Below are 24,964 nucleotides of genomic sequence, written 5' to 3'. Positions count from 1 at the left end.
TCAGGATACAGAGGGGTTTGGTCAGTAATAAAGAAGACATAGCAGATAACAAAGCAATTCTAATACCTACTTTACTCCTTACACAAAAACAAAATCCAGGAGGATTAAAGATTTAATTGTAAAAACATAAAATGATAGAAATGTTAAAAATATGATTATTAGGATACCACCTTGAGATTTGAAAGACCCAAAACCCAGAAACCATTAAATAAGAAATGTACAAAATTGACTACATAAAAAATTGAAACACTATATAGTGAAAAATGCCATAAATTAAAACACAAATAGGTAATGGGAAAAATATTTGCATACTTAACAGATAAATAGTTAACATCACCAACATACAGAATTTTTAGGATTCAGTGAGATAAATGAGATGATAAATAAGCAAAGGAATTGAACAGACATTACACACAGAAAAGTATATGTTTGATAACCATATGAGAAGTTGCATAGCCTCACTAATAAAGCAAACAACAATTTATCCCCCCTTTTTTTTTTTAAACAGGTAAAAGTTTTAGATGATACCTATGCTTGAAACAAGGAGCTCTGGTAGTGTAGTGCCTAAGGCACTTGACTGCTAACCAGAAGGCTGGTGGTTCAAGCCTACCAGCCACTCCTCGGAAGGAAGATATGGGGCAATCTACTTCCATAGTGATACTGCCTTGGAAACCCAAGGAGGGGTCACTATGAGTCAGGTTCGACTCAACAGCACATAACAACAACAACTTGAAACAATTGGGATGAAGAAGAGATCCTATAATAGAGTACTAGTCAGTCAGTTTTAAGGGAGCAATTGGGCATTATCAATTAAAATTTATAATTTTCATGCCCTTGGACCCAGCAGTATCAGATTGAAGAATCTATCCTACTCTACTTTTAAAAGTATGCAGCAGCATACGCAGAATGTTTATTTTCACTTAAGTTGTCTAATAGATAAAAACAGGAAACAACCCAAATGTCAGTCAGTAGAAGCTCAGTCACATAAATTGCAGCTCATCTGTATTATATAGACTTTAAAACAAACAAGATAGGAATTGACATCAGATTGTATGAGAAAAGCCAGTGGGAAAACTCTTTACAGAGTATGACCCCATTTTTATAAATAGGGAAAAAATCAGTCAGTATATCCACAGGAGAAAAAAATAGAGGATTATATTCTAACCGTATAAAGATAAAGTGATGAGTGCTTTATTTTTTATGTCATATTTACAAGGTATAAATTAGTTATAATGATCATTAGTTTTGAATTGGGGAAATAAAGCAAAAGAAATTTTAAGTAGAAAACTGGTACTGTAATCTCTATGCTTATACCTTTTTTTTCTTTTAGATACAAAAAAAAGTAAAATTTCAATAGGATCCTCAAATAAAACTAAACAAATTCATAGATTTCTTCATTTTTTTTTCTTCTTTTTAAAATTTTTGTTGTGATTTGGATGAAAGTTTACAGAGCAAATTAATTTTCCATACAGCAGATCATACACATTTTGCCTCATGACATTGACTGCAATTCCCCACAGTGTAACAGCTCTCTTCCCACTTCCTCCCCATAGTTACCTCTTCCCTGTATCCTTCCTGCCTATGCACTCCCGCCCTCTGAGCTATCTACCTGTGCAAACGCTGTCCTTCTGTTCTCCCATGATTGATCGCTCCAAGGAGTGTATCTTCCTGATGTAAATGTTCACCCCGTATGCCTGTGTATTGTTTGGCTGGAAGCCACAAGAGTAAGTTCAATTCCAGACCTGAAGGGTGGCTAGGGGCCATAGTCTCATGGGTCTCACCAGGCTCTCTCAGACCAGTAAACCTGGTCTTTTTATGATTTTGAGTTTTGTTCCACATTGTTCTCCCTCTCTATCTAGGAACTCCTACTCTGATCCCCCCTATGAGTGGTTGACAGTCGTAGCCAGGCACCATCTAGTCCTTCTCGTCTTATAGTCACATGAGCTGAGGATCACATGGTATACCAGTCCTTTGGACTGATAGTTTCCATGTGTCTGGTTTTCATCATTTTTCTTTGCTTTAGAACAAGGAGAGACCAATCATTGCATCTAGATGGCCACTTGCAAGCTTTTAATATCCCAGTCACTCCTCACCAAAGTAAGATGTGGAACAGTGTTGTTTGTGTACTATATTATGCCAGTTGAGTTTGATGTCCACTGTGACCGTGGTCCCAAGCCCACAGGTCCAGCTACTCACTCCCTCCAGGTAGTTGGCTATGGCCAAGAAGCTACCACAGCCTTGCCCCTTGTCAGTTGTACCATACACCTGGACATTCTTACAGCACATACAATTGTGCATGTCTGCCAGCCTTATACATACATGGTCATGGGTACCCTACCCCCTGCTTAGACATACTAAGTTAAATAATTTTCATTTTTAGTTACAAAATAGGACCTCATTGTCAAAATTGTCTATTATTTAACATTGTTTCTGAAATTTTTTTTCATGCATTAATAAATGAAAATAAAAAGGAATAGTTTTTTTTTTTGCAAGTAACTTGATAAGCCTTAAAAATTCAAGATCTTTAAATTATTTTGAATTAAAATTTTAATATAATCAGTAAAAATAAGCAGTTATAAATTCAGACTATAAATGGCACAGCTGATTCATGCTTTGCCTTTTTTGTGATGTCAGAGTGATACTGACTGGAGAAGGGACTGATGTAACTGTTTCCCAGAACATAGTTTAGACCAGTGCCAGGTATTCAGTACAGATTCAAGCCAGCTTTTATCAGCCCACCAAGAGCAAATCCCTTTATCCTGGGCTAATTACATTTAGGAGTCCCTGAGTGGTGCAAATGGTTAATACTGTCAGGTGCTAACTGAAAAATTAGCATCCAGAAAGAAAGACCCAATGATAAAATTCCAAAAATTTAGTCATCAAAAACCCTATGGAGCACAGTTCTACTGTGACACACATGGGGTCACCATGAGTCAGAGTCAGCTCAACAGCAGCTGATTTTTCAATCACATTTAAGAAATGTATTTATAATTCCCAGGTTGGTTACCAGTTTGTTAATTTACAAAAAGGAGGAATTTCACGGGGATCTGAGTATTCTGTGGTACAACTAACAGATTTTTTTTTTTTTTTTCCGGTAACTTATATGGGAAGCCAGATAATCAATATTAGTTGTTTAGTGAGTGTAAGATTTTGAGTCTTGATGACTCAATTTCAGAGTGTGGAGCATTAGTCATGGACCTTCATCCAGTGCCTAAGCTGCTACCTCTCCTGGATAATTCTTGGATGGGTTTCGCCTATGAATACCTAGTTAAATCATAGCACAATTTGGAGGAGAAACTGTAACAAGTAAATATACATAGGGAATATTTCATCTTGATAACAATCACGGATTACAGTATAATCTAAAAGACTATTATACCTACAAAAGTAGTTTTTGTAAGATTTTTCCTTTAAAAACACACCCAGCAGCTTCTGCAATATAAAGTGTTACTAATGAGGAAAGATCCGTTTGGAACAGTTTTTGAAAGTTCCTCCTTGGAGGGATGGAACAAGTTAAGGATCTTGTTGAAGATGCCTAAAGTTACAGGATGAGGAAAGATAAGTGGAACAGAAGCCAGTACGTTTCAGCCTTGCTCTTTGCTTATTGAGGCAAGACTTGGAGTTGTGCCTGAGAACTTCAGTGGTTGCATCTCACTGTGCTCTGCACACTACAGAAGATGAGAAGCGTGTGGAGTAGGAATTAATCATCCTTTGACTTGAGTCGGGGAGCCAAAGGGCTCCTGATCCCCCGCGCTCTGTGGAGGTGCTAGGGAAAAGCGCTCTGTGGAGGTGCTAGGGAAAAGTTGGAGCTCTGCTGCTGTGAAGGGATAGTCTTCCTTCCAAAGGAGATGTGGTTCTACAAGAGATTAAGTGACACTGTGAAAGAGGGATCTTTATCTTTAGCTCACCGTGATAGCACAGTGTTTTCCAGAGTGTGATGTACAAGATGATCCAGGAGAAAAAGTATTATATCATTCAATATGCATGTATCTTACTGTATTACAAGAACATGTTAGTATATTAAATACATGGTTTTCTAGATGTTATATTGCCTAACGTATAAGTAACAGTACAGGTGACAGTCAGGTATGGAGACACTAATTATTGAAGGGCTTTAGAATCAAATCTGGAGTTAACTCTTAGCTCTATCACTGACTTTGGGATGTCCCTGGAACAGATTACATAATCTTTCTCAGCTAATTTCCTCACCAAAAAAAAAAAAAAAAAGGATAAAATAATACCCCCTAAGTTGATGTAACTAAATATATGCCAATAACTTTTTTTAATTCCTCCTTCACTTATAAAACAGATATTTGTATCAGACTACCACTTGATAATAAAAGGCCTCCAACTTTTTTGTTTGATGTGGTCCTAGCTTTTTTGGTAGAAAATAGGAATAAGGACTGTTTACTTGGGGAATAATTGGGGAAAAAAAGAATGAAGACTGGAGAAACTTAAGAGTCTGTTTTCTCATAAGAGAGTTTATTCAGGGCAGCTTCTAGTTCAGGGTTAGTTGACTTTTTCTGCAAGGGCTAGATGGTAAATATTTTAGGCTTTGCAAGCCACATACAGTCTTTGTTGCCTGTTCTTCTGTATTTTTATAACTCTTTTAAAATGTAAAAGCTATTCTTAGCTCACGGGGTTATACAAAAACAGGCCATGGACCAGATTTGGCCCATGAGCCATAGTTTGCCAAAACCCCTGCTCTAGTTTCATGAGTGAGATCCAGGGAGATGGGAACATAGGAATTCTGTTCCCTGGAGCCAGTGGTTTTGATGGCATGTCCTTGTTTGCATATGTGTTCATGAGAAGTTATGATGGGTAAATAATCTCTGAGTCTAACCAGTTTAGTCTAGGATCAAAGAGGTGATGGAGTTTCCTTGAGTCTTTACAATGGGACTAATCTAGAAAATAAACATGTTTACTCTCAAAAGGAGCCTAGGCATCCTTGGTCTAACCCAGGGCTTGGTAAACTATAGCCTGAGTGCCACCTGTTTTTGTATGACTGGTAAGCTACTACAAGCTAAGAAAAACTTTTACATTTTTTAATGGTTCAAGAAAAGCTGGAATAGAATGTTATTTTGTAACATTGGAAAATTGTATGAGATTCATATTTCAGCATTCCTAAATAGTTTTATTAAAACAGGCACACCCATTTGTGTAATTAATATCTGACTGCCTTCATACTATCACAGCAGAGTGTGCTACAGGGATCAATGATGGTTGCAAGTGTAAAATATTTACTGCCTGACCCTTTACAAAAAAAGTTTGCCAACTCCTGATATTTTTTTCTTAGCAGGAGGAGTATATCTTGTATTATTTTACTCATTCTCTATGATACCTTTCTTGGGGGGTAGAAAATGGGAAATTTATTTTAGGACTGTGGCATTGCAACTTGTATGCTCTCAGAGGTTAGGAGGGAAGACAGTAAAGGGAACAGATCTCTTAGAGACATAGTTGACATTGAATAGTCAAGAAGAGGAGAGGTTATAAAAACATAGTGGTTCCAAATAGGACTCTGGCATAGTGCCAGGATGTGTGGCTCACCCAGAACACCTGAGAAGCTGCTAGAATCAGAGTAGTATGCTCCTCTATATCTACCACAAAGATAATTCTTACTTTCTTTGAAGAAGAAGCAAGGTAAAGCGGAAGGAATGATAACATTTTCTAATTCTCCACATCTTTTTGGCCTTTCCCTTCCTGCCCCCTGCAGATGGTCTGTGAAAATTATCTATTATGCAGCGTGGTACCGTAAGCCAAGAAAGATTTAGAACCACTTGCAGTAACTTTTATTAAATTGCCCCAGATAAAATTCTAATAGTTAAAAAGTAGAATTGGTTTAAATTACCCCAGACCCTTCTGGGAAGAGGTGTGGGGTATAAAGCAATTTAGTCGAGATACAGCATTCTGAATTCCTTCACTGGTTGAAACATTGGAGCAAATTTTTCCCCTTTATGTAGAAAATGTACAGAGTTAGAAATAGCTGTATTGTACCTGCAGAGTTTAGTACTACAATATATAATTTATAACATATTCTGATTTCTTTTCAAATATTAGGTGTCCTAGTTGCCTATGAAGGTTTGCCACTTCATCTTGCACTGTTCCCCAAACTTTGGACTGAGCTATGCCAGACTCAGGTAAAGAAAATGAGTTTTAGATGATTTGGGCTTTTCATCTCTTCTGACCAAGTGGTCAATAATATTAGGAAACATGGTTTGAAAAGTAAACTGGCTAGAAATTGGGAAAGTTTTAGAATCTTGGTAGGTAAAATATGATTAATGGGAATATTAGATATTAAGCATTGGGCATCTAGTTTCCCTTTGAATTTTTTATTTCAGTAGATTTGTTTTACAAAGGATATTTCAAATAAGTTCTTATAACTTAATTTCTCATCTATAAGTCAACATTAACAGTTGTGGGAAAAAGTCCAAAACAGGGAGATAGTAGAAGGCAGCACATGCCACTTCCTTGCTCTTCCTTACCTCACCTTTGTCTCATCCTCTCTGCCATTACTACAAAGCTCCAGCCATTTTAGCAGTCTGTCCTTTAGGCCTTGCTTATCTTTTACCTCAGAGTAATTTTTCAAGGGTCTAATGAACTTGTTTTCTTAAAGAGGACAGTCTGATTGAGAAAAGACTATACCCGTCTTCCCTTTCATATCTAAGAACCAACCCCCTTAACAAAGTGGGCATCTACATAATGCTTGTGTTATGTGGAGGCAGAGTGACAGGAATGGGGAGAAATCATATTAGTACTAAGGTTTTGCTCGTTCCTGGGGATTAGGCATAAAAAATGTCCAGTCTCTTCAGACCCTGAATAAACTTGGTTTCCTTCCTGTTTGCCTCTACCCAACCCAGAGGAAAAGATGAGTTTGTTAACCTTCCTTTGGCATAACCCTAAACCACACGTTATAGTATCAGAAATATTTTGAGTTTGATCCAGCCTTCTACTGGGCAGTAGTTCTCTCTACAATAGATCTTTATCACATTGTACTGTAATGGTTGTGTGTCTCCTTTTCCCAAGCTCTGAGCTCAAGTGCAGGGGCCTTAAATTAGTCATCTCTATTCCTTGAAGAAATGTTATTTTGTCTCTATAGTAGATGGTCTTTGAAAGAAGAGTATATGTCACTGCCATATAACTCTAATGGCTTAATAGTAGGCATTCAAAAACAACTGGTTGACTGAGCTGAGTGGTCTTTTGAGTAAATTGGAATTCTCTGCTTCCCCACTCCATCCCATAACTTTCCTGCCCCCTTCGCTCTTTTCATTCTTTCTGATTCAGATAGTTGGCTTTTTTGGTTTCTGCTCTGCTGTTGCCCATTACAGGCAGTCCCCTGGTTAACAACTTGTACTTGCCCTTTAATGTTATATAAATTTTCCCTCACTTTGAAAGGACTGGACCAACCCCATACTCACAACAAATTCTTCCTCACAGTTACCTTCACTTGCTGCACATAACAGCTTTTAAATCACAGGAAAGGCTTTGAGCCGTCGATTCCAACTCATTGTGACCTTGTAGGACGAGTAGAACTGTCCCATAAGGTTTCCAAGGCTGTTTTCTGAAACAGACTGCCTCATCTTTCTCTTGTGGAGTAGCTGGTAGGTTCAAACTACTGACCTTTTGGTTAACAGCCCAATGCTTTAACCACGGGACCACCAGACCTCCTTTCTTGAATTAAAGTAAAGCTAAATAAGAACCATAAGCACCTATCTTACCAACCTAGAAATTCGATTTAAAGACACACTTAGGAATGGATCTTATCCATAACCCAAGGACTGCCTCTACTTCCCTATTCCTCTATGTACTTCTGCACTTTATACTATTTCCTTTGCTTTAATTTTTTTCCCAGGATTCACTTTCCCCAAAAATGTCCACTAAAATTAAGCCAAGCCAACTATGGCATCTAAAGCCCTGCAGCCCAAAGCAGCAGGCTTCTTGTACAAGAAACATAAGCAGCAGATGGGCTGAGGCTAAGAGAGTAACACAGATTTTCCTTCACTGAGAATCTGAAGACCTGGGGTCTAGCTCCTCCTTGTTTCCTATTATCTTGAGTGACCTCAGCAGTTTACTTACCACAGTTGCTTACTCTATTAAACTATATGCACATGTACACATTATCTAACAGTTGTCCCTTTTTTAAAAAGCACAGATAAAATCTAGATAGTAGATCTGCTTAAAGACATACTACTTGTGTTTAAGAGCCATGACCATTTGAAAACAGGAAAACTAAATTTTAGTAAAATTTCATGTCAGAGGACCCACGAGTTTTGCTGTTTGTTTCTAGTATTTCTGGTGAAAAAGATACTTACCAAAGAAATGAGTATTGTTAATAAGATTATACAGTAAGTGTTTAACCTGTTTAATAAATTCTTAAATTGTTTTTTCTACATACGATTTGATTTATTATCCATTAATGGTCCCCTGATAACATTCTCATGCAGTTTTTTGGTTTTTTTTTTAATCGATTTGTTCAGTCCTTGTTACTCATAAAGAGTATCTTACTCTTTATGTAAGATAATAAACCTGCTTTTCTTTGCAGTTTTGCCATTCAGATTTTTTATGAGGCTCTTCCTTTAGCATTCACCCATATAGTCCAAGTCAGTAATGTTTTATTTGGGAGGACAGCTGCTATAACTAAAAGTTTAATACACTGAATTAAAAGTGGATTTTCAAGTAGGATTTAAAAGAATGAATTCAGATATAAATTATGAGAAGTATGTTAAAGATTGCCGGTTATTTCAGTGCTCAACCATCAGTGCTCCTTCTCCCCATTTTAGTCTGCTATGTCAAAAAACTGCATCAAGCTTTTGTGTGAAGATCCCGTTTTTGCAGAATATATTAAATGTATCCTAATGGACGAAAGGACTTTTCTAAACAACAATATCGTCTACACATTTATGACACATTTTCTCCTAAAGGTAAGTAGTACTTTGGAAACTCAGTATGTCACTTTAATTAGTTACTGACAGTGTTTTCATTATGTTGGTCTTTCGGAGATTTTTTTTTTTTTAATCTTCTTTTTCAGGTTCAAGGTCAAGTATTTTCTGAAGCAAACTGTGCCAATTTGATCAGTACCCTCATTACAAACTTGATAAATCAATATCAGAACCTACAATCTGATTTCACCAATCGAGTTGAAATTTCCAAAGCAAGTGCTTCTTTAAATGGGGTAAGAACAGTGCCAGGGAATAGCTACATACTTCAGAATTTTCCTTCAAATCAATTCTGTATTGGCCTTCGCATGATTTTATTATCCTAATTTTAACTTAATACTGAAACCTTAAAAATCACATACAATGAGAAACACTAACCAACTTTTTAACACATATTCACTGTGCTTTGTACCTGTGTAGCCCAGTAGCTGCATGTTACCTTGGAAGACACGAGCTAATGTCATTGACTGCTGTGGGCAGTAGGTCCCTTTACATCCCCTTTTACCTCATTTTGTTTGTCATTTTTGAAACATGACTTGTGTGCCTATGGCTTATAAATGACTGAAATAATCAGATTAATGATTTAAGCCAGTTAAAACTAGACTGATACCTGTGCCAGGGAATTATGGAACACTCTGGAAACATGGTAAAACATCATTCCTCAGCCACCTCCCAAATAATGAAATGCTTGGATGCCAGAACAATTATACAGCTAAGTGACGTTCACCACATAGAAACTGTGATTTCTAGATTACTGAGACCATAAAGTAAATTTTTCATGGTTCATTTTTAGGTTTATTTTTGAAATTCCTTTGTAAGTCTGCATAAATTCTATTATTGATCCTTTTTTTTCCCTTTTCTATTTCCAGAAATCACTGCTTCAGTCTTCAGTCTTAGTGGTGATGCCTAAAATAATGGTGTTAGTTAAAATGAGTGAAATACAGTAGTATCATATATTAACACTGGCTATCTGGTTTTAGCATTCTTCTGAAAATGCCAGAGAAACCAGAATGGCATCCTGAAATATTAAACATCTACATTAAAGACTACTTGTGTTTAAGAGCCATGACTATTTGAAATTTTTTAACCCATATCCAATTTGTTGTAAACAATTTGTGTCAAAATGTTGGCTTTGGAATTTGAAATGTTCATATTTGGATTTTTGTAGGACCTGCGGGCACTTGCCTTGCTCCTGTCGGTACACACTCCCAAACAATTAAACCCTGCTCTAATTCCAACTCTGCAAGAGCTTTTAAACAAATGCAGGACTTGTCTGCAACAGAGAAACTCACTCCAAGAGCAAGAAGCCAAAGAAAGAAAAACTAAAGGTTAGTTTTATAGACTAATAATATTTTTAGAGTGGGGGAAGGGAAAACACAGTATAACCAATTATAATGGCTGTATGTTTAACTGAGCCTCCTAAATAGAAATGCTAAAAAGGATGTTAATTTCTCACAGTCCCCCCAGTCTAATCTAAATGACCCCTTTCAGAGAAGTTGTTTCAGTTTGAATGTTTATGTTCACAGATGATGAAGGGGCAACTCCTGTTAAAAGAAGGCGTGTTAGCAGTGATGAGGAACACACTGTCGACAGCTGTATCAGTGACATGAAAACAGAAACAAGGGAGGTCCTGACCCCAACTAGCACTTCAGATAATGAGACGAGAGACTCCTCAATTATCGATCCAGGAACGGAGCAAGATCTTCCTTCCCCTGAAAATGGTTCTGTTAAAGAATACCGAATGGAGGTTCCATCTTCATTTTCAGAAGACATGTCAAATATCAGGTCACAGCATTCAGAAGAACAGTCCAACAGTGGTAGATTTGAAGACTGTAAAGACTTTAAAGACCTCCACTGTTCCAAGGATTCTAACCTAGCTGAGGAAGAATCTGAGTTCCCTTCTACTTCAATCTCTGCCGTTCTGTCTGACTTAGCTGACTTGAGAAGCTGTGATGGTCAAACCTTGCCCTCCCAGGACCCTGAGGCTGCTTTATCACTCAGTTGTGGCCATTCCAGAGGACTCTTTAGTCACATGCAGCAACACGACATTTTAGATACCCTGTGTAGGACCATTGAATCTACCATCCATGTGGTCACAAGGATATCTGGCAAAGGAAACCAAGCTGCTTCTTGACATTAGATGTAGCATGTCTGCTTTTAAGTCCCTCCCCTTCCCATGCTGTTTGTATAAGTTTTGCTTATTTGTTTTGTGCTTCAGTTTGTCCAGTGCTCTCTGCTTGAATGGCAGGATAGATTCATAGGCTTAATTCTTGGTCAGGCAGAACTCCAGATGAAAAAATTTGCATCTTCAGTACACTTTCTAAAGGGCAATCAGATAATGGCTATGTTTTACGTAATTAAGAGTTCTCTGTAGTGGCTTTTCATTTAATATGGCTGTCTGGGAGGAACAGGGTTCCCTGGCCCTGTACAGTGTAATTTAAACTTACAGCATTTTTACTGTGTATAATATGGTGTCCTCTGTGCCAGTTTTGTACCTTATAATAGAGGCAGATTGCCTCCGATCGCTGTGGTTCTTATTATCAAAATTAAGTTTACTTGTATACGGAACAACCACAAGAAATTTGATTCTGTAAAGAATCCTCTTTAGCTGTGGCCTGGCAGTATATAAATGGTGCTTTATTTAACAGAATACCTGTGGAGGAAATAAAGCACACTTGATGTAAAAATAACTGTTTTATTTTTATTGACATGACTGATTGCTATTCTGTGCACTTAATTAAACTGATTGTGATGACTTTTCATTTGTTTACATACGTTGCTTCAGATGTTCTCTCATGAAAGTAATGAGAAAACTGTAGGGGGTGGGGAACAATTACCCATTATATCCTATTTCATTAGAAGGTTAAAGTAACTTATCTCTATACACTTCTCAGTCCTTTCCTTCCACTCACAAACGCATAACTGCTGTAGGGCCAAGCAAGGCTGGTCAGAAGGAATGAACAGAATGCTGGAACTTGTGGGTGAATGCAACATTGTCAGTTTCACTATCTAAGAGCTATGCACCTTAAGAAACCTGAAATAAAAGAAATAATAATAACAAGAACCCATTTATTTTTTCATCTTCTGGAACTGAAAGTAAATTTGCTATATAAAAAGCAAGCTATACCTTGGGAAACTACAAGTATCTGCACTCAGGAACTACTTCCAGAGGAGTATCTTTGGGATGTGAGGCTAATACCTTATTTTAGTTTGCTTGCTGCTTTTAACCCACTGTAGAATCTTATCATAATAAAGATTCAGTTTTCTTTTTTTTTTTTTAATCCTGTATAGGTTAATGGAATGTCTTCAATAATAAAATAATTTGAGGTTCTGTTTTCTGTTTTAAAAGAAAGAATTAGGGATGCAGTAAACTTGACCTTTTTCTGCTTACAAAAAGTAATACCTTTATAAAATCTTCTCATTCACCTAATTCTAATTCAGAGTGGTCAACTGCAGTAAATCTTTTATTTCTTCAAAATGCTGCTTCTGCCAACAGATTTTCATATTCTCTTCTTTACAGACAGGAACTCCTTTACAGTCCAACTGTAATTGCGTTTGCCCTAGGATGGGCACAAAATTCAGTGCAACTGTTGCATAGTGCTCTGGAAGAAAAATAGGAAGCTTTTTACTGTATTATGAAAAGGAAAATTCCCATACAGTTCTTGCCTTTCATGGCGGGGACAAAAGCCAACTTGGGTTTTTTGGAGCCTTATGCAGAAGAGGTATTACATACCTTCTGGCCAATTCCTACATCTCTATTTCATGACGATCTTTTTATTTGGTAACTGGAAATGAGAAATTCCACTGAAAACATTTTTTACAACTTCCCACAATACATAAACACATGAAAAACACCAAATCTTCATTAAAGCCCCTAAGCAGAAGAATCAAGGAACAACAGAGTCCTGTATTCCTGTCATACACCAGCGCCTTTTAGTTCTCTACTGCCAAAGTGTCTCATAGTAGCAGTAGCATCGAGGAAGCAGATGTACTGTACAAGTTAATAACCAGGAGAGCTGACATCAAGAATGAGGGAACTGACATTCACCAGTGCAGATCCTAGCAATTCTAGTGGCAGAGCTAGAGCTTTCACGATGCAAAACCTGAAATTTCTAAAACACTGGGTGAGAGGGATTTATTATACTTGTGTCTTAATGAAATCACAAGCATTTGCCGAATTGTTAAAGGCTTCATTTTGCTACAGTGTATGTTACAATGTTCTTTTTATTCCACAACCAACTGCTAAAGTTCTGAAGTTCTAGAGTTCACATAAAAACCCAAAATAAGTTAAAAGCAGCAAAGATTAAAAAAAAAAAGGGGGGGGGCAATCTTAACCAAAGGAAGAGTTAGTGCAGCTTACCTTTTTAACCTTGAGGTTACTTACCAATTCTATATATTCACCGGTGATGTTCCCATTAAACATTTGGAATTTCCCTCCCCTTTCAGCTTCTAATACAGCAGGAGATTTAGAAAACTTCTGCACAAACTAACCAAATAAAAGAGTAGGACATGTTATTCCAGCACATGCTATCCCCTTTTAAAACTAAATGTAAAGTATGTAACAAAACAATTAACTGTAGTTTGGGTTTTTTAATCCTGGATACATAGCCTTTACCTATGGAAAATAAAACACAAAAGCTTTCTCTCCCCAGGGAGAGAAAATATATACCCTAAATGTTGCCACTGAGAGCTTCAATTTAAAAATGCCCATTTTTCCCCCCTCAACTTACACACAAACTATCCTCAAGACTTGCCCATCACCATCCCAGAAACATGGCCCATGGGGAAACCAAAACCAAAATCTGGCTCTAGTTCTTGATCGTACATTTTCTCCCAATGTCAGCACAGAAGATCCCAGCTCTGGAAGTTACTTAGATCCTTCACAGTGAAGATGCTATACAGCTGCTCTACAGCTGTGTCCAACCTTTCTGTCATGTGCAGTGCCACGGTAGGAATCCTTACACCCAGTGCCACTGGGGATGAGGAGCCCTGAACCTCAAACAGAGAAGAGGTTTCAGAGTAGTTAGCATACCAAGAAAGAAAACTGCTCTATTTGAAAATAAACTCTTCCCCTGAAATACCAAAATGCTCCAAATTCCACATCACCCCTTCCAGATACACAGGGAAGCAGTACAACCAGCCTTTTTGTACCACCTGGCCTGATCTCTATTTTGAAGAAAAAAAAAACTTGGTTTTCCCATGAGCCATTTAGCTCTGTTCCTCTCCCAGGCTATAGCCAAATGCCCCTAATCCTATCCTAGTGGACACTGCAAATGTGGACCAGAAGGCAGAAAGATGAGCAAGTGAAAGACAACAGCAGTTAGGCCAAAAGGTCAATGGTCCTCTCCCCTAGGTATAAAATCAGAATCTAAAACCTCCCAACCAGTCAGTAAAGGAGAGAAGCCTCTTCCATTGTGGTATGTGAACTTCAAAATCACCTGGTTTTGTAATCTGTTGGCCACTAAAATACACGGTCTTTAGAACATTGTTTTGAATTCAATATCTCACCAAACAGCCTGTTTATACATTTCCTTCCCTCAAGAACAAACATCTCATTTTATCATTTCCATACACAACTGCAAATCTTAAAGGCTCAAAGGAGATGCAAGGCTGGATCAGTGGCCCTGCTCACTATCCTTCACAGGTCCTTATCATTAAAAGATTGGAGCTTTAAACATTCTATTAAGCAGTTCCTTTTACCTTGCCCTACAGAATATTGCCACTAAGAGTCATACCTGTAAGGGATTCTCACTCAGTTTTCTTTTAACAGTCAACTGTGTTGCCAAAGCTTTCGTTGGTAAAATCATTCCCATCGTAAATTCTACAAAGAGACACGTAGGGCATAGCTTTAATAGACTTGACTTGTCAGCACAAACAGTAAAGGAGAAAATCCCAAACACCACAACGGCATATAAGAAAATAAAAGAACTGTTACGTATAAAAATAATTCTGATAGCATTTTGAGAATTTCAAGACAATTCCATTTTTTAATTTATAAAACTACTAAGGAGCTGTGGTCGGGCTGTGGTTAAGGCACTGGGCTGCCAACCAAAAGGTCAATGGTTTAAACCCACCAGCTTCTCTATGGGAGGAAGATGAGGCAGTCTGTTCCCATAAAGATTTATAGCCTTGGAAACCCTATGGGGGTCACTATGAATTGAAATTGACTTGATGGCAGTGGGGGTAATTTAAAAAAAAACTGATGGTGGTTGTTGATATAATTAATGTCACTGAATTGTACATGTACAAATGGCTAAAGTGGCAAATGTCTTGTTCTGTATATTTCACCACAATAAACAAAATACAAATTGCTACTGATGATTAACAACATGGGTTTAACAACAAATGCCTCGCTTTTATCAAGTTTTCAATAAAAGAGCAGAATTTTCAAAATGTCCATTTCCCTAATAGCTACATTTTATATGAACAACTACTAATGGCTTCACTAATTGCTGGCTTCACTTCCTGTGAAAACCAGGTAATTGCTCATGGTTTCACCACCCTCTCACAACTTGGCCTGGCAGTATTCAGAATGAGGGCTATCCATGTGCTTGGTCTTGTGGGAGAGTGGCAACCCCAGATCCTGCTATGCTAACACCTAGATACTCAGGTAGCAGGGTCCAAGGATGAGGTGCAGAGATGCAGGCCCTGCTAGCCATTTTGCCTAGCAAACAACTTCCGTAATTTAAGGAAGGAGATAATAACCTCACTTCTATGCAGTGTAGGGATTATGTGGGTATATCTACACTGCACCTGTAACACCTACAATCACTTTCATTTATTCATTCATTCATCCAACAAAGATTTATTTAGCACCTATTATGTGCCAGGTGTTGTGCCACACGCTGGAGCTACAGCAGTGAACAAGACAGACACCTTCCATGCCCTCAGGGAGCTTAAACAGTCTAGCAGGAAGGACAGACATTAACACAAGTAATTACAGAAGCGACTGGATAGTAATCATTCCAAAAAATTACTATTAATGATGTAGACAAAATGCCTCATGATGTGTATAATATGAAGAATCACTAATCATAATTTTAACAATAACTAGCTCTCAACTTCCACACTACAATTTATCCCACAGCATAAAGAGTAGTTTCTGGAGCCTTAGACATCAGCCTAACTTGGGAATCCAGACCACAGTGCAGAGCATAACTAGGGTAAATAGAAAAGGGACCCTCCTGTTTCACAAGAGATTCCTTCTTTACTCATCATAAGTGCCTTCAGGTAATCTCCAAGGGCCTCCCTGACCTTGGCGGTGCCTGCAGTTTTCATAAGATCCTGCAGTATATCCCCATCTCCCTTCTTTTTACTCACGTTCACCTACAAATTAGAAAAATACAAACCTAAGAAAAATCTAGTTTGATGTTTTCTCACAACACTGGGACATATGGATGAGACAGAAGAACTGTGATGGTGGGGAGTGGGGAAGAAGTAGATGTAAGAGAGATGGATAGTTAATGATGTAAAGGTTTTTTAGGAGTCCCTGGCTGGTATGGTTAAGCAATCGGCTGCTAACTGAAAGGTTGGAGGTTAGTGGCTATCCAGGGGCACCTCAGAAGAAAGGCCTGATGATCTATTTCTGAAAAATCAGCCATTGAAACCCTATGGAGCAGTTCTCTGGCACACACAGGGCTGCCAGGAGCTGGAATCAACTCGACAGCAATTAATGAAGTTTTTTAACAAAGGGTCCAATGACTAAGAGATGGGCCAAATCTTGACTGTGAACTTCTTAATTTGCATGCAAAATTTCACGTTTCTATGTCTTTGCATTATTTTGATGGTGTGGTCCATGTCTTTTTATCAGAGTGTGGGAATGTGCTATCCAATATGGCAGCCACTAACCATTTGAGTACTTGAAATGTGACTAATCTGAACTGAGATGTGCTATGTGGAAAACACACATCAAATTTTGAAGACTTGCCACATAAAAAAAAATGTAAAATATGAATAATTTTTACATTGATGACATGTTAAAATGGTGTATTTAATATCAGGGTTAAATAAAATATATTATTTCACCTGTTTCTTTTTACTTTTTTAATATGGCTACTAAAAAATGCCAGTCACGTATGTGGCATTGTATTTCTATTGAATAGTGCTGGTCTAGAACCCCAAAGGAACTGTAATTAGGAAATCCAAGTTCCCATATAACCTGGGCTATATTTTTGGGGCAGGAAGGAGAACTGGGAGAAAGGGAGAAGAAGGAGGGATGGGGCTGCAGAGGGAAGACAGAGCAAGAGGGGGAGAGGGAGGGAGAGAGCCAGTGAGAAAGGTATCAGGGTGCTCTGGGAAGGCCTCTGTGATCCTCTTAGAATGAAAAGAGTGGTTAGTTTGAGACCAGTTAGTATCCTGGTGATTCAGTTGAGTTGGACCTGGTCTCAGGCCCAGTTCCAATCTAAAGAAGTTTTCTCTGTAATGCTACTGAGGGGTTAAATCTGAAAGACCAGTTTTAACATGCTGTTGAGATGCTTCTTAGCTGATGGATCTGAATATAGCGAAGTGAAATCAGAGACCCTGAGTAGTAGAGCAACCACATGCCTGAAGATTTCCTGAGGCCATCCCCTACACTAGCTTTATGGCATTTTATAACCTTCACTAAAGGCAAGTCGTAAGACTTGTTGCTGAGTATGATTAGTGTTCATATCTTTGAAAACCTTCACATAAATACACTCACAAAGCAGAAGAGGCCCTTTGTCACACTATCTTGATTTGGGAAATATAACTGCCGGACAAATGGTGTCACTCCCAGCCTAAAGAGGGCATGAACTGCAGGCCACACGAGAGAGTTACAGAAGGCTCTATCTCTCAAGAGACCTGTGAGAGCTAGTAGTCATAAACAACGTATCTATTGGGGAAATTCTATGAAAAATAAGGAGACATAACCAAGAGAGAGCATGTCTAAACATGGAGAATTTTCACTACTAGAAGGAACGATAAAAATGGAGGGAACAGAAACAAAACAACATTCACCAAATCATACATGCTGCTGGGCACCTTGCAGTACAGACAGGTCACAATTAACCAGGTAACACAGGAAAGATGGATTAACTCTGTTTCACAGAGGTGGCAGCCACGGTGGGTACAGTCACCTGGCCAGGCCCCATCCAGTCTATAGGGAGATGGGCTCCTTGCAATCTCCTGGCCACACACACTGCACTGCTGCCCACAGTAAAGCAATCCTTCTGGGCAAAACAAGTCCTCCTCCATTCATCAAAACTACCACACCGGAATCATGCAGTCTGAATAATTGTTTTTCAAATGCCCAATGTCTATAGCAGAAGCTTGTTTTTTTTTTTTAAAAGAAAACAAAAAACATTCCGTCAGATACCTCAGTGTCATCTACTTCATTTTCTTCTGAAAGATTGGGTATTTCAATCAATCCTTTGTGCTTTGCACCAGATTCCTTAATTGTACCTAAAACGAGCAAAATGTTTGTTTTTTTAAAAAAATTACAAAGGAATACCCTAAACCAACCTACCTCACAGCACTCCATCAGCACCAGGGACAAGGCAGGCTCAAGGCTGGAGTACTGAACAGATTCAGAAGCCAATCCTTCTCTCCCTGCCCACATCACAGGAAGGCAGCCAAAAGAAGGGCGGGGAAGCACGTGGGCCCAAAGCAAGTGCACATGTGAACACAGGCCAGGTCAGACCTTAGTGAAGGGTGGGGCTGGAGTAGCTCAGTCCCACCTGTTTCTTTTTTTGTGCCCCAGCATTCTTCACCAGGTCAAAACAGAATAAAAGGCTATAGTGAAGGGGAAAAGAAGTCACAAAAGGGATGGCAGGACAGGATGATAACAGAAGCAGTGAGGGGTGGAGGGCTGGGGATTTGGAATGTTCTGTACAGACTCTATGGAATTAGATTTCCTTCAGGACCAGAGTGTCACCTTCTCCCCAGTATGTCCCTCTCACCACCTCTGGGCCTCACAGCTAGATGAGACCAGCACAAGGGGCTGTGCAGTCCACCTCTAGCTGCTGCCTGGCAGGGTCTGGGTCTCATCTCACACATGAGCTGGTTGCTGCTTTGGGCCAAGGGAAATGGAAGAGACATCAGGCCATGTGGTTCTCCCAGACCTCAGAGCCCTCTCCTGGGGGTGATGAAGAGCCAGACCTTGTAGCCACTGAGGGAGTAACTGAGGGCAAACCCCAGCCAAGAGGCCCTGTTCCTAGGTAGCAGTGGGCCCGCTTCTGATGCATGCTGAACACCTCCCTGCCACTGGCCTGGCTCACACTGGCAAGGCAGCCACTAGGGCAGACCTAACACAACACTCAGAAAGAAGCCCACAGCTAGGCTGAGGCCTAAACGTGAACGCACTACAATCCTCTCTCTCCACATCTCTCACTCTCTCCTCTTTTCCCCCTTTTGTCTCCATATGTTTAGTTATTTCAAGTATTTTTTGAGTATATACCATATTAAAAAAAAAAAAAAAGAGCATGGCCAGTAACAAGCACACACTTGTAACGCACATAGGGAACTAATGCAGGAGGGGGTTGCTAAGCTTGCAAAAAACCATAAAATACATGCATTATTTGTGTAAAAATATGGTACTGCCTGGAGCTAGGTACCACGGGAGTCATGCACTCATTCAAACACTTATACAACATTCCAAGTAGTGAGTGATCTAGGCCTGGAAACAAAATCCATCAAAATTGCTGCCCTAAATAGCCAAAAAGTGGAAACAACCCAATTGTCCCTCATCTATGTATATAATGTGGTGTATGCAGAGGAATATTATTTAGCCATGAAAAGGAGTAAAGTTCTGATACATGCTACAACATGGATGAACACTGAAAGCATTATGCTAAGTGAAACAAGCCTGTCACAAAATGTCACATTACATGAATCCATTTATATGAAATGTACAGAAAAGGCAAATCCATAGGGATAGATAGAAAGCAGATTAGTGGCTGCCAGGGGCTAGAGGTCAGCGGTGACTGCTAAGGTGTGTGGGATTGCTTTTGTGATTGATGAAAATGTCCTAAGATTAACTGTACTGACAGTTGCAAGACTGAATATATCAAAACCCATTGAACTGAATGCTCTAAGTGGGTGAATTGCATGGTATGTGTAATGTATCTCAATGAAGGTGTTAACAACAACAGAATCCCTGCCCTGATAAATGCAGAGAAGCAGAAGGACAATGTTGTTGTTGTTGTTGTTGTTATGTGCCGTCGAGTCGGCCCCGACTCATAGCGACCCCTCCTTGGGTTTCCGAGGCAGTATCACTACGGAAGTAGGATTGCCCAACCTTCCTTCCGAGGAGTGGCTGGTGGATTTGAACCGCCAGCCGTCTGGTTAGCAGGCAAGTGTCTTAGCCACTATGCTACCAGAGCTCCCATAGCAAAATATTTAAATAATCTGATACAATGTGCCAGACATTAGTGCTATGGGGGACATAAAATAAGGAAGGTGCTTATATGAGGCAGAGGTCTACAATTCTAATAGGATGCAGAAAGCAGACTTCATTCAGAACATGGCATTGAAGGAGGTAGAGGAGCAAACCAGGCAGATACATGGAGGAAGAGTGTTCCAGGAAGCAACTTCGAAGACTCTAGTGCTCACACTCCAGCAGAAAAGGGTTTGGTTGAGAGCAAGACCCTGAACCACTCTGCATGTCCAGGGAGAAGGGGAAACGCCAGCTTCTTTGGCCCTTTGAACATCAGCTCAAGGGCCATTCAATGTGTGGCCCATTGCAGGAATTCTAACAATATATGCTGAATGAATGAACCGACTCCATGCCCCTATCCTTCCAGCCCCACCCAACCTACCCTCACCCTGAGGTACCCGTTACCTTTCCAACTCAGTGTGATGTTCCACTCATAGAAGAAAATCAGCCTTCCTTTATGGCAGCTGCAGGAAGCCTCACCTTCCACTTGCTTCCACTGCTGATCTCACAGCAGCCAGCTTCATTCTCCACGACAATGCCAACCAAGATCTCCTGGAGCTTCCCCTTGGACCAGCTGGTTGCATCCCGCTCTGTCCTGCCAGGGATCACAGGGCACAGTCATGACTGGAAGCCCCAGCTGGGATCCACCTGTCCTACCTAGTGGTGTTGGGTACACCTGGGCCCAGCCCAGACCATTTCAATTCCTCTCATGCTGCAGCCTCATGAGACCAGCCACCTCAAACTTTTAAACATGCTTATCAAACCTGCTGTCTACCAAACACCTTTTAATCTGCCCGCTCAGTTCCTTAAGACATTATCTGCCATGTAAAGTTGACTTTGTCTGAAAAAATCCTAGCTTAGTTGAGAGAGAGGTTAGTGGTCTAGCAATTTCACTACCAGTCGAAAATGGCTGGGAAAAGCTTGGGCTGTAAGAAAAGGTACTAACGCTATCTAAGGGACAACTATTGGTTTCTCCCTGTTGAGAACAAAACAGAGTGAAGAAAACTAAAGACACATGGAAACAATTAGTTCAAAGGACTAATGGTCCTTGAAAACGCCAGCCTCCAAGCCCTGGAGAACCAGAAGTAGATGATGTCCAGTACCACTGCTGACCACTCTGATAGGGATCACAATAGGAGGTCCTAAATAGAGTGGGAGAAAAATGTGGAACAAAACTCACAATCATAAAAAAGACCAGGCTTACTAGTGTGACAGAGACTGGTGGAACCCTGACGCTATGGCCCTTAGAAACCCTTCAAGCCTGGAACAGAACTCACCTCCAGGGCTCAAGTTTCAGCCACCTAATAGTCAGGACTGTAAGATGACAGTAACCAAGAGATATGTACTCCTTAGAACAATCAACTAAACAAGATCAAGAGGGCAGCATTTGCCCAGAGAAAAAAGCTCAAAAGGCAGAAAGGGATAGGAAAGAAGGGAAAATGTAAACACAGGGAAGAAGTGGAAAGAGTGCTGTTAATATTATAAGGATTGCAATCAATGTCACGAATCAAAATGTGTATGAACTATTAAATGGAAAACCAATTTGCTCTGTGAACTTTCACCCAAAGCACAATAGAAAGCTAAAAATATATGCAGAGAGAGACAGTTCAGGGGGCAGGAGTGCATAGAGGGATGGACACAGGGAAGAGGCAACTACCAGGAGGAAGTGGGAGGGGAGCTGTTGCATTTCGGTAAATTGTAGTCAATGTCATGAGACAATGTGTGTGTGAACTGTTGTATGGAAAGTGAATTTGCTCTGTAAACTTTCACCCAAATCATAATAATAAACAAATAAAAAGCAATAAATAAATAACAGATTAGGCACAGAAGCAAGGAAGCACAGATGGGGGCAGATAGATGTCACACCACGTGAAGATGGCCAAGGAACTGGGGAACAGAAGCTGATAAGAGACAAGGATCTTCCTAAGAGCTGACAGAAAGAAAGCCTTCCCCTAGAGCTGGTCCCCTGATTTCACTAGGCTCTTAAACTGTGAGAAAATAAGTTTATGTGTTAAAATTAAAAAAAGAAGAAGAAGCAATAACTGAAATAATTTCAATCACTTCAATACAAGTTATTGAGTATTTTCACATGTGCATATAGTATCTGAGGCAGTCTTCTCAATGTTCCCCTTTTACAGGCATGAAGTGAGCTGAGAGAAGTCAGTGAAGTGTTCATGGTGACAGGGCTAGGAAACCAGAGCCTATGTCTTCTGATCTCTAGACTAATGTTGCTCCAGTAAAGCCATGTGGTCCCCTCTCAAGTTGATCGCTTTGCTCTGCCCTGGACACCTGCCCTAGCATCATCTGGACAGCCTTGAGGTACCATAGACCCCAGGAGGCAGGGGCCAGGGCAGAGAGTATCACTTCCTGAAGCTCTGGAGGAGAGAGGCAGAAGTCAGCCATGTTCTGGATAAGGTTCAGAGGGAAACTTGCTCAAGGAGTCCATGGATAGTGCAGTCAAAACAAACAGCTGCTAACTGAAAAGCTGAGTCCACCCAGAGGTGCCTGAAAGGAAAGGCCTGGAGAGTACTTCTAAAAAATCAGCCACTGAACACCCTCTGGAACACAGTTCTATTCTGACACACAAGGAGTCTCCATGAGTAGGAATCCCCTCTATTGGTTTTTGTTTAACTTGCTCAAACTTGGGCAAGACTCACTAAAGGCCCATCTAGTAAAACAGAGTTGAGATCCAAATTCCTGTCTTCCACCTCATACCAAGGTATACACACAGACACACACAGTTTCTACTTCCTTTTCAACTGAGACAAGAAAGAGGTTGGAGGAGAAGGGAAGACCCTTAAGGTTACCAACTGTCAAAGCTGGAAAGGCATGTCAGAAGTCATTCATGTGGCCCATCCCAACTTTCAAAGAAAGAAAACCCAAGCCCAGAGAGCCGGTGCGGATTAGGTCCCAGGTCTCCTTGTCCTAACTCACCGCGCTCCCAAACCCTGAGGTTAAGGACTCGACACTCTTTAAGCAAGGGGGGGGAGGGTCAGGGGGTGGTCCTCGCACCTGTCTGTGCAGCCCCCACCCCCACCGAGGGGTCACTGGGCCCGGGAGGACCCCAGAGAAGCAGGGCTACTGCCCCTCGCAGCGTCACAGGGGCCACGTGCATGTTGGGGACCCCGCCCCCGCCCGCGCTCCTGCAGGGAGGAGGCCGGAGCGCAGCGGCGGCGGCGTCTACTGCAGCCCCGCCCACCGGCCGCACCAGTGCCAGTTGTTCACGTTGGTGCCGTCCTCCCGCTCCTCCACGATCCAACGCGGGTCCCCCTGACCCCACTTGGCCATGGCTGCACTGGCGGCGCTCAGCTTGGTCTCGCCGGAGAACAGGGAAAGGCCCGACGTTTCCGGCCTCGGAGCCGGGATCCGCGCGTTCACTGTGCCCAGAAAATGCCAGAAATCCCCGCCGGGCCCGCGGCGGGTCCCAAGGAGCCTGGCAGCCGTGGAGGTGGAGGTGGGGCCGGGGCGGGGGTGGGGTCGAGGAGGGCGGGGTCAGGCCCGGGAGGCGGATGGAGGAGTTCTCAGCGGGGTATGTCCAAGAGGTTGGGTGTCGGGTACCCGGACTTGCTGAGGTTTCTCAAGTGCCCGGGCCGCGAAGGGGGAGCTGTGGACGCCTGTTTCAAAGATTCACTGCTATTGCAATTGTCATCTTTTTAAATGCTAGCAAGCAAGGCGGTGAGTAGGTGTGTCTGACCTGAACTGAGGGTGCAGACCAGAAGCGACTGCGTCAGGTTGCCTTCTGCAGTGCTGTGTGTGGTGAACTTGGCACTTGGTAGAAGATATAACCTATGCATTTGAACGACCAGCTTTGGAGGTCGAAGCGCAGTCATTGTGTGATGTCTCCGCTGTGCGTGTTCTCCTTAAGCATTTTGTCTGTAAGTTCACGGAGGAGCTCTGGTAGCGTAGTGCCTAAGGCACTTGACTGCTAACCAGAAGGCTGGCGGTTCAAACCCACCAGCCACTCCTCGGAAGGAAGATGGGACAATCTACTTCCGTAGTGATACTGCCTTGGAAACCCAAGGAGGCGACTCGCTATGAGTCGGGTCCGACTCAATGGCACATAACAATGACAACTGTAATTCACGCAGAGGTGGCGCACTGCAGTTTTCTGCTGTCTCAGGCCTTCCAACAGCTCTCCAAGTACCACGATTTATTTCAAGGAATTGGCTTAGGCGACTGTGGGGGCTGGCAAGTCAGAAATCTGCAAGGTAGGCCAGCAGCAGGCTGGAAATTTTCCAGCAGGAGCTGATGTTGCAGTCTTCTTGCTCCAGGAAACCTCAGTTTTTGCTCATAAAGCCTTCAACTGATTGGATGAGGCCCACTCACATTACCTGGGGCAATCATCTTTACTTTAAAGTCAACTGTCTGTGGATGTTAACCTAGTTTAGTGTTTGAAGCTCTGGTGTTGCAGTGCTTTAAGGCACTTGGCTGCTACCCAAAAGGTCAGTGGTTCCAACCCACCAGTCTTTCCACAGGAGAAAGATGAGGCAGTGTACTTCCATAAGTATTTCCAGCCTTGGAAAGGTATGGAGCAGTTCTACTCTGCTTAAAGAGTGGCTAGGAGTCAGAATCCACTCAATGACAATAGGGGATTTATAGTCTCCGGAGACAGGAGCTTTGGTGATGCAATGGTTAAATG

At 41.0% G+C, this 24,964-nt stretch overlaps 2 protein-coding genes across 2 annotated transcripts in view; one reads left to right on the top strand and one right to left on the bottom strand.

The window, feature by feature from the left end:
* USP34 (ubiquitin specific peptidase 34) overlaps positions 1–11,067 on the top strand; it is a 312,910-nt gene extending 301,843 nt beyond the window's left edge. The window contains exons 76-80 of the mRNA XM_042780562.1: positions 6,058–6,137; positions 8,778–8,918; positions 9,026–9,169; positions 10,102–10,261; positions 10,460–11,067. Coding sequence (XP_042636496.1) covers positions 6,058–6,137; positions 8,778–8,918; positions 9,026–9,169; positions 10,102–10,261; positions 10,460–11,067 — 1,133 coding nt within the window. The remainder of the gene's footprint in view (positions 1–6,057; positions 6,138–8,777; positions 8,919–9,025; positions 9,170–10,101; positions 10,262–10,459) is intronic.
* Positions 11,068–13,322: 2,255 nt separating this feature from the next.
* Positions 13,323–23,613, bottom strand: AHSA2P. Its single transcript, XM_042780567.1, is given in 9 exon segments — positions 13,323–13,352; positions 13,354–13,418; positions 13,808–13,928; positions 14,669–14,754; positions 16,145–16,259; positions 18,268–18,353; positions 20,731–20,820; positions 20,823–20,920; positions 23,534–23,613. Coding segments are annotated over 9 exon segments (771 nt in total).
* Positions 23,614–24,964: the final 1,351 nt, after the last annotated feature.

Source organism: Orycteropus afer, unplaced genomic scaffold (genome assembly GCF_000298275.1).
Source record: "Orycteropus afer afer isolate SDZICR_OR568_19922 unplaced genomic scaffold, OryAfe1.0 scaffold00046, whole genome shotgun sequence".
Classification (NCBI taxonomy): domain Eukaryota; kingdom Metazoa; phylum Chordata; class Mammalia; order Tubulidentata; family Orycteropodidae; genus Orycteropus; species Orycteropus afer.
The sequence above is the reverse complement of the archived record's forward strand: the minus strand, read 5'-3'. Positions and strand labels throughout refer to the sequence as shown.